The sequence below is a fragment of the Aptenodytes patagonicus genome, chromosome 7, assembly GCF_965638725.1.
Source record: "Aptenodytes patagonicus chromosome 7, bAptPat1.pri.cur, whole genome shotgun sequence".
NCBI classification, from domain to species: Eukaryota; Metazoa; Chordata; class Aves; order Sphenisciformes; family Spheniscidae; genus Aptenodytes; species Aptenodytes patagonicus.
Window position 1 is genome coordinate 14,240,913 of NC_134955.1, and position 10,501 is coordinate 14,251,413.

General features: G+C 45.3%; 1 protein-coding gene across 7 annotated transcripts in view; it reads right to left on the minus strand.

Moving 5' to 3' along the window:
* Nucleotides 1-9,465, minus strand: part of TUB (TUB bipartite transcription factor) — a 165,830-nt gene extending 156,365 nt beyond the window's left edge. For 3 of the 7 annotated variants that reach the window (XM_076344048.1, XM_076344050.1, XM_076344047.1), the window contains exon 1: nt 9,045-9,464. In XM_076344048.1, the coding sequence (XP_076200163.1) occupies nt 9,045-9,100 (56 nt within the window). In that variant the 5' untranslated portion in view covers nt 9,101-9,464. Of the gene's footprint in view, nt 1-9,044 lie in introns of all 7 variants that reach the window. The other 4 variants (XM_076344054.1, XM_076344053.1, XM_076344052.1 and 1 more) reach the window with 2 other exon arrangements.
* Nucleotides 9,466-10,501: the final 1,036 nt, after the last annotated feature.

Consider the following 10,501-nt stretch of genomic DNA (forward strand, 5'->3'; position numbering starts at 1 on the left):
TTACCTGAGCAGCAAGTAATTGGATGTTTGACACAGTGTGGCAGTTTATCAGAGTAACATGACCATAACATGACATAGCACCAGTAGGATAAAAGGAATCAAACACACATCACAGCAAGCTTATTAACAAGGAATTAAAATCTTATTTTTTCAAGCAAGGTAACTTACCTGGCTGATCATCCCTGTAGTAGGCTCCTAGAGACAAATTACAATTTAAAAAATACTTTTGAAATTGATTTTGAGCTAATTTGTTGTCATTTTACACTTCAGAGACCTGCACTCTTCTGGAAGCATCTTTGTTTTCATACCAACTGTTGAAGTCTTCCCCTGTTTTTGACCTCGGCATTCAAGCATTTCAGATCTATCCAAATGTTGGCTAACATCCCTCTCTTTTACAAAGACAGGTGACTGCTGGCAGAACTCAGTCTGGTCATCTCAAAGCCCCATGATGTACATATTTTTCACAGACGCAAAGAATAAACAAAACTCAACAGGTATAAATTGACATTATTTGCTAGCCTGGGGCATTTGGCGTTAGCTGGGGCACCAGGGATGCTTTCCCGTGCGAACAGCAAGCCTTCCTCCACATGGACTGCAGGCTCCGCTCACCGGGATGTCTCCGAGATGAGCAGCGCCCCACGCCTGCTGGACGTACTGTGCTCGCCACTAGCCAGGAGCACAAAGCCAAAGGCAACAGGCTTTAGGGTGCTGAAAAGATAAACCAGCTGCCACCCCTGTTTCAACCTTCTCTAGGAAGCGATGGTTATGGATATATTGAAACAAAGAGGTGCTTGTTAACTTGATGAACATGACCGCGTGAGGCTATGGTTTTAGTCCAGTGGTATGACATTTGAAGTGGACCGACGAACCCTACCTACTTGGGTACAGCAAAAAAAAGATCATCTTTAGCCTTTGCAAAGAACAGAATGAACTGAATATTAATTTTTTCTCTTCTTGCAGAAACACCCCCTAAAATCAGTGATGAACAAACTTCCCCAGACCCCATAAACCTGCCACAGCCACGTGCGCTGCCAGTCACCGGCCGGCTGCATGTGCAGCACCCGCCACATGTTACCGTGTTGACAGTCAGGATTGCTCTTCTGTCCTGATTCATTTCTGAAGGGGGAAAACTCTCTTTGTTGGTTTTCAGCTGTGAATTTTATTTCTCAGACTTCCATTAGTAGTGACATTTACATGAATTATGTATTGGAGAGAGAAAAGTTTTTCTTTTTATGATAAAGCAGATCATGAGATACGTGGTTGATTTTTCTTTAAGATATAATCTAATTCCAAAAGCTGCAGTGAGAGCACAAAGCGTATCTGATCGCTCAGAGCTGCAATGTTCGATTTTCCTTGTACGGTGCACATATTCAGGCACAGAAGAGGCCATCAATTTTGTGCCCCAGCACCGAAGATGAGGCACTTAGTGTGCATTTTAGACATGGTAACAAAAGGCATTCACACAGAGCATACAATAAGACCAAAGAACAAGGAAAGAGAAAAGTGCTAATAAGAGACACCAGAGCAGCATTTCTTATGGCATATCACACGGCATTCTCATTTATGCTGGTTTCCTATTGCCCCTTCTACCCTGAAGATATGCTTGAGTTGTCTTTATGGTTCAAGAGGAACCCTGAATGCAGGTTTTAAGCATAAAGCTTTACAGAGGCGTTGGAACTTTTATAGAGGTCTACAAATGTACTGACAAAAGATATGTATATTTTGTTTCTATTTTTCTCTCCATCATCTTCTAAAAGAAGTCGTCACAAGATTTGTTAATGGGAATTTGTTAATGAGCTCTCCAACCACGACGAAAGATGACTATCAACACAATGCTGAGACAGTTTGCTGTATTGCCCTTCACCCTTCATATTTAGGGACTATACTGCTCACCCCACATCGTCACAAAGAAAAATTTACACAAAATTTCTTCACAAAGAAAAAGTTTTAATAGCATGCCTTTTAAAACTAGTTTAAACTTAAGAATTCCTTTTAGGCTGCCAAAAAAAAAGAAAAAAGATACAAAAATACATTTCTGTCTTGATAATAGAATTATAGCTAAACCTGTAGGGGGTAACAGTAGATGGCAACAGCATTTATTCCACGTTTCACTTCAATAGCCACCTACCCCAGAGCAGATGTGATGCACAGAAGCAGGTCTGTATTGTGTGATAATACCTTTAAATACTGAAGTTCTCCACTTCCTTTCACTGGTATTTGAGAGAAGTAATATCATTGGCACTGAGCCAAAACCAGAAATACCCAGAGCAAAACTGTAGTGACGTGAAGGAAATCTAAGGTTGATGATGAGGCAGCCACTAAACAGAGGAATTGCCTTTTCGAGGTTTGTTGATGTGGATTTCAGGGATCACAGTCCAATTTTCAATAGGGAGCACAAAGTCTCACGCTACCATCCCTGCGAGCAGGCCCACTGAAAACTTCAGATGGGGTGTGAAGTTTTACACACCAGTGAGGTCTGTCGATTGCTATGGCCCAGCTTGTGCACTTTTACATAAAAAGTAGAGAATGAAATGACTGACAGCACACAAGTGGCACCTCCCAAGCTGAGTTAAGTCTCTTTAAGTGATTGTCTCTTTCTTACTGTAAATTCTTAACTAATATGTTACATACTATGGATAAACTGAAGATCAGCTGTCATATTGGTTTCTCCTTAAAAATTTACCCTTCGCTCTCATCACTGAGCTGCTGGCTGTGATATTTACTGCTCCAAACACAATTCTTACATTCGTTAGGATTGCAGTGCTGTACATGAGCCAAGTAGGTTTAAAGTATTTTCTCAGGCTACTTCTGTTTAAGAAGCTTTAAAATTTCTTCTTCAGCAAAGTGGGAGCTGAAGTTTCCTCTCTCACAGCTCTCTGCCAGGCTGTCACAAGCCACCACGCAGTCTCTGGAGAATTCACACACCCTGAGGATGTGCCGCCAACCAACATGAAACGTTCATCCTGAGCATGGGAGGATGCACATGAATGCACCTGCAGATCATTCCTAGTGTCTTGACTCGAGAAAGGAAACATCGCTCCCAAACTCTAGGTTCTCCTATGTAATTGATATTATGATACTTCTGTTTTTCTTTCATACTAAGAACAGATTTCCAGCAAACTAAATGCGCAATGTTGATACATAAATCCTCATAAGTTCATCTGTTACATGAATATTTTATTCTGGCTTCACTTGAGGGTTGGCTGATTCTACTCCTCCTTTTGTCCCATATAACAATTTCCACTTCTTGTCCGCCCAGGTGCTTTGTCCAATGACTACAGCTATAAAAGGTATCTACTCCAGGAGGAAACACCTAAGGATGCAAGATGGCAGAGGAGAGGTAGTGGCTAAGGGACTCCCTTCTCAACCCGCTTCCTCAACGTGCTACCTCCCCTTAAGAGCAGACTTAGTAATCACTGTCAACAGCGGTTCAGGGCATCACATGCCGTCCGTCTCCTGATGGCAGATCAGCCCACAGGGCTTGAGACGGCTCTGCTGTGAATGGAGAGAGGAGCTGCTCTTCAGTATAGTCAAAGTGCGCTCAATGCAGCAAGCCTAGGAAGGTAAGAAGTGTACATGCTTCAGGATTTCACAGCTGCTACTTCAAAGAAGAAAAGGAAAAAGAAATTACAGTTTCCCTAAGAAAGCCCTTTTGGATGAAGTTTAGAGGACAACCCCTATTTACTCTTTGGTGACAGAATGTCCCAGAAAAGATCAAGGTAGAGGAGTTTAAAAACCTTCAAAAATGAGATTTAAGATCAAAACCCTCCAACACCATGACCCAAATACACAATCACAGCTTTTCAACACAGGATAAAAAAGGCAAAACAGAAATAGCAGCTTCAAAAGGGAGCCGTGAATAACGCTTCTATCCAGAATAGACCAAAGAGATCAATAGAAAAAAGTTTTCGGCTGTTCAACAGTTGAAACATCCTGGGAGTAAGTTCCCCAAAATATACTTCCACATGCTAGCAGATAAAACCTACATTAATCACAATGTGGTAATTCATGAGCCCAGCATAGCTGCACTAAAGGTCTCCAGGAAAAAAATAGAAGAGTATGGAAATTAAGCGAAGAGGATAGGGGAGAATGACTGTGAACGTAGTGGTCTCAGGAAGACACGTGAAGAAGCAGGGAGGCAACTGTGGCTTTTACTGCTTCCACAGCTGGCATTTTTTTGTGGTTTGTTGGTTTTGTTTTTGTTTTTGTTTTTTTTTTTAAAAAAGCAACACTAACATCTTTGTTCATGCATAGGTATTCAGTTTGCCTGCAGGTTACCCATTCCTTCTGCTGCAAAACTTTCTACTGCTCCTACAGAAAACCCTTCTGGACTAGCCGTTCAGTTGTGACCCTCCTCATATGAGCTATGCACAGTCCACTGACACCTGAAAAACCTTGCAAAATCTTGCAGTTCACCACTGCCTTGCACAGTTTCTCCAAAAGCATACCACAGATTCCCAGTCTGCAGTATTTGCCCGTCTATTTGATTTCAAACTGATCTCCTGTGTCCATGGGCTGACTGAATTCTGCACACTTTCCTAAATTGTGCCTTCCCAGAGCTTGGATTCAACTATGTCTACGGTATCAGAGCTCCCTCAAGCCTTCATGAGCACCATTTTGAACTTCAGTGGTCAAATTTGGGTGGTGTTGAGAGTTAATTTTTTTGTCCATCTGGTGTCCAGCTGCTGGAAGTGGTATGAAGGAATCAGGTGGCCCAGCTCACAAGAATGGCTCTTCAGTCTTATAGCAGCTAAAACCTATTCTCCATTTTCACCTTCCTATCATATTAATGACACTGAGCTTCCATTTCCACCAGGGTATGATGGGAAGCGCTCTGTAAAACCGTCACTTGTCACCTCAATTTCCAGAGAGCTCCAGCACGAGGAGGCTTCTGAATACCCCATCTTCTGCTGCTCATTTCACTCCTGACACTGGATGTTTTCAGTAACTGCTTGGCTGCATGTTGCCTAGAGGAAGTCAGCTTCACACAGCGTTCAAGTTCTACCTGATCAGTGCTGGGTACCACCAGCAACTGCCATGGCACGGAGCAGAGCCCCTTGAAAGTACAATTCCCTGCATACAGACCACGAACTCCTACAGAAATGCATTAAACCTAAATAAAATTCATCACAGGTTAACCTGAAGAAAGTACTACACAGCAGCTCTTACACCTGCATGGATAACATTTGAAATCAGTGAACTAGGATGGGTGGATGCTTCCCGAAGAGCTCAATGGGGAAATGCTCTGTTAGTCCCCGTGCAGCATCCCCGAGAGTGAGGTGCTGCATGAACCCCAGACAAAGCTGGGGGGAGGCAGCAGGAGTACTGATGGGTGACAGTCCAGTTGCTGAAACCTGCAATGGTGCTGGAAACCAAGATCATGAAAAAGGGCAGGTTTGGCTCTGCTCTCGAAGATGCATTTCTGCACACCTGGGGGCTATAAGCATGGTGAGCAGGTAGCACATTGCTCAGAAGGAAGAGAAACCAAATAGAAATGAGTAGTAACCATCCAGAAAACAGCGTATCACTAAGGACAGAGGGTGAAGAGTGGCATTATCTTACTTGAGGAATTAGCTGGCTGTCTTCAAAAGTCCCGAGTGTTTCTAGGACTTTCAAAATATCTCCATTTTTTGTTTAAATCATTACCTATCCCCTGGATTTCCGCTGGCAACATCCAGGGTGATGAGGAAATTATCTCAGCACTGAAACTGGAGGAAGGCAAAGACGTGCCTGAGATAAGGCTGGCCTTTTAGGAAGGCCAACAAGTCAGATGGCATGGAAATGCCATATGCGGTCAGTAAGAGCCTTTTCACACACAAACTGGTCTAGTTTTGGGGGGGGGGGCGGGGAAGCTTTCCTTTGGTTAGAAGAGCATCTGAGGTGAACTTTGTTGAAGAGTCTCTTCTCATTGTATGGGGCTCCCTCACCTCGGGTTTCGCAGTCAGCGTTTGGACTTTCTCTTCACTCCACAAACTACCTGCAGGAATGAGCAACAGTTTTCCTGTAGAGAAATCCTGCACAGGAAGTCCAAGGGAAGACCGCAATCACAGGACCAAATGCTGAGGTACACAACAAATGCCAGATAAACGCCCCCTAGAAAGATGTCCATGTGCTGCACACAGGTGCTTTCATCTGCAAGGCACATGCTTGGCCATTTAGAAGGGACATAGAAACTCCCCTCTTTTCCATGGGTTTCCACCATTGTGTATCTTACGGAGACCAGAGGCCAAAACCTCTGTTTAATTCCCTTCATCTGATTTAATTGACGATGAGCATTTTTTAAAATAATAGATGCAATTGTATTTATGGGAGGCAGCACCTGCTCCATCAGCCCTGTCCCTCTGTAACTGCAATGCTGATTCATGGAGGCCAACACCAAGAGGAGACACCCGGGTATGCACCCAGAGGAGCAGTCGTCGGCTTTTGCACAGTGCTTGGCTGTTCACGGTGCTGCCTCAACGCATCCGTGTAGACAGGTATGTGCCTAAACCCCTATGCCTCCAGGGAAATGCAGGGGGGGGGGAGAGAGAGAGAGAGAGAGAGAGAGAGAGAGAGAGAGAGAGAGAGAGAGTGTAACACAAGCAAAAAAGCACAGTGACTTCTGCAGGTCATGCAGTAACAAGTAACAGAGCTAAGAATTGTAAATATTATGTTTTTACTCAACAAGAAAACCCCATCAGTTATGCTTTCTTTGCTGCCAGCCGATATTGGAGGAGCTCTGGCCTGAAACACTCTGCCACAGAGCAGCTACCCCAAAAGCAGCATTTTGTGGTCACTGGTGAGGAGGAATAACCCAAGCATTATCATTTGGTTTCCCAGGAGTCTTGTAAATGAGGTAAGCGTCATTAACCCTGCTTTATGAGCAGCAGCATTTCTTGCCCAAGGTTACAAGTGTCCCTTGAGGAAGAAGCAAATTATGTTATTTAAGTTCACCAGCAAAGCTCCTGCAACCCACTACATCAGAGCACAACTTTCATGAAATCTTGCAATAACTTCATGTTCCCATCCAAACCCCAACAGTCATGTACATAGTCATGGGACAATCGCAGTCTGCGGGGGCTTTGTGTGAGCCTGCAGGTCAGAAAGGCATCCCGCGTCCTGCCAGAGCAGGGCCTGGACGGGAGAGCCCGTGTCCCCAGGCTTCAGCACGAACCGCAGATACTCAAAACAAGCACCTCCTGTTTCCTTCCCTCCCTGGCAGAAAGTTCCCCCAAACCTTTTTTTTGTTGTTGCTCAGTGAGACCAAATATGGGGCAGTGAACATGCTCCGAATGCAAGTGACAGCCACGGGGGTTTTGGATACAAAAGAGTTAGCTCCTTCTTCTGTCATGGGCCTGGGCACAAGAGGGGTGTGGGAGGACAAGCTCAGTGTGCGAGAACAACTCTGCACCATTTTTCAGAAAGGGAAAACTCTGAATAAAAGCAGCGATTCACTCCTCAGCCTCCCGGCACTGAAAAATACATACAGTACGCAGGCATCGGTTCACGGAGCTTGGATTTATTAGGAAAAAATCTCGAAATCTGGAAACTGGCCACCAAAAAAACAGCCTGGGCACTGAAATATTGCATTTCTTCCCCTAGATGCAGTACGAAAGCCAAGCAGGGTAGACACACAAGTGCAGCACACCTCCTGGATGCAAGGCTAATAAACAGTAATCAGCGACTTCTCTGTCATGGTAAGGAAGACTGAAAACTGCAGAAATAGATCACAAGCAATACATAAGGTTAAATCAAAAGGCAATAGCACTGGGAGAAAGCATCCAAGAGGTGTTTTTGTGAAATTTCTGGATTGTTTACTGTAGGGTTAGGATATCAAAACTGCTGCAAACTTGGACTGCGTGGGACAGACCTGAGCACTACAGGCTCTCAATGCAGCTGTTTCTGAGGAGATGGCATCAGATGGAAAGCATCCTCTGTGTGGGGGAATATATGCATAAAAACACGGCTTGTTGTGTAACTCAGCTTTGCATATACATAAACATATACACATTTTTTTAAAGAAGACACTGTTCCCATTGCCACCACTGTATGCATCTGTATATATTTTCTGCTGAGGCAGTATGAATGTACTGAAAATGAGTGAAACTCTCTAGATGCACGTATAAACCATATAAACCCATGCACCCGGGGAGTATGGGTGACACTGAATATGTGTTTAAGCACTGAAAACCACTTCCAAAGGTTATTTCTTCAGAATATTGTGGTGGCTTACAATAGTGATTCAGTGAAATGCTAATACTGCTTAGCATCTGGCTCCATTTCAGGTGTAACATTTACACAGACAAAAAGTTAAAAAAAAAAAAAAAGATATGAAGTTTGTACCTTTTTTTTTATCCAGGCTTGAATCTGTCAATCACAACTGTGACTCACATAAAAGCAAAACTAATGCTACAATAATTTTCCATTCCCCGGAAGAGGAAAAACACGCATACATAGTTGCATCTTGATATGAAACACAGTGTGAATATTTCAGCTGTCTCAGTGAGACACCTAATTCAGCCCCCTCAGCTCTGTGGTACCTGGGCTGTACACAGCATTCTTCACAGCTTTCGCTTGAAAATATTACTCTTTAGCCACATCCTGGCTCCCTGGCCCCTTCCTTTCCCAAGCTTTAGTTTATATTTGTAGAATATAGGTGCCGGCTTTGAACAGTAGTTACTAGAGATCCCCTTTCAGAAGTCTAGGTGACTGCTCAGGCAATCACTGCATCTCAGTTGCCCTGCTCAGAGGAGAGAGCCCGGGAAACCTTTGTCTTGTACTGCTCGGGGCTGGGAGTAACCCCCAGTCCTGCCGCAGCAGGGTGAAACTACCGCCCTGGGTTCCAGACAAACGCCTACTAAACAACAGCAAATGCCACTGCTCGAGTCACTGAGAAACCGGGGTGCCTCAAATGTCTTTCAGACTGTAAAAGCAGCATCAGTAAAGGTTTATGCTTTCCTGAAGAGGGCTCTCTGTCTCAGCTTATAAAAACAGCTTGCCAGTTTTACAATATCAGGAAGGAAAAAAGAAAAAAAACCAACAAACCAAAACAAGATAGACAATACCTGTTGTAACTCCATCTACTGTACGACATGGTCCTGTTGCTGCCGACACCATCCATCTCTGGCTCGGCTACGGCACTTCCAGCATTGCTTGCCTCCCACAGGCGCCGGCTGCCAGGTTTAGAAATCAAACACCTGCCTGAAGACAGGCCCACCGCAGGGATGCGGGCAGATGCTTCCAGCCTTGCACGGACGGGCCAAAATTCACCACCGAGCGGTGGCTTCACATCAAGCTCTGGAAACACGGAAGAAACCACTGCCCGCGCCGGGGAGGGAGGGATGAAGGGAGGGGGAGGCTCCCAGGGTCCCTGATGAGGGGACCGGTGGCAGGATGCTCTCAGCCACCCAGCAGACACAAAGGCGCTCAGGTAATAAACTGGAGCAAGGGTGCTAAGCTGCTTAAGAGATATTCAGGGAAGCCGTGCTCGGGCGCAGCGGCTTGCATACCTCCTGCTCCAGCACACACGCTGTATTTATTTATTTATTTATTCTGGTTGCCACAGATACGGGTACATCGCTCTGACATCAGCCATCTCCCACCCCACCACAGGTCCCTGAGTCCTGCCAATGTGATCTTCCAGGCAGACAATGATCACATCCCTTGAGTGTAGGGGCAGCGCTGGGAGCCGGCCACGGTCAGGCAGCTCCACAGGATCACCTCCCCTCTGGGGACACAGCCCCACCGCTCATCCTGCCGCACCACCTGCTGCAGCCCCTGCAACCAACAGGTCGGTGTACAGACTTCTCCAGGGGTCACTTGGAGTACAGCAAAAATGCTTTGTATACACCATTTCAGTTGCTGGTTTTGCACAGCGCACAGCCCCAGTTTGCCCCAGAGCAGGGGCGTCAGCGTGACATCCGTCCAGCCTCAACGTGACACTTTCTGAGCGCAGGTCTCGGGCATAGGACCAAAAGCCAAGCCACGCTTCATGACCCCCGCCCGTGTTTCCCTGGTGGGGACCAGCAATGTTCAGTGTCAGGGCCTGTGCTGAGGACCTGTGGGTCTCTTGCAGAGGCATTTCTCACCTCCATCAGCTGCAGGCAGCACAGGGTCTGCTCTGCTCCCAGGTGCCCATGCCTGCCCACTGGTAGGAATCAGACCTTACTTGCTCACTGAATATTTTCTGATCAGGTCTGATAACCTTAATATGAGGGGACTGTGCAACAGTACTTCAAACTGAACCACTTTACAGAAAAAAAAAAATCTCCCTTCAAATTCACTTGTGGTTTTCCTTTCAGAAAAAAAAAAAAGTTCAGCAGAACTTGCATAGCATGTCTGCATTTTCAAGCTGTTTTATTGCAGGTCTGCCTTCAAACTGTGCAGTAGTTTCTTGCATTTCCTCTTAAAATATTTGCTTGCCATCAGCTTCCCAGTGCCACACATTTGTGAAGTTTTGTTGCTGAGGTGCACAGCTGTGCAATGACAGGCACACAGAGACAGCTGGATCGTGTCCCTCTGG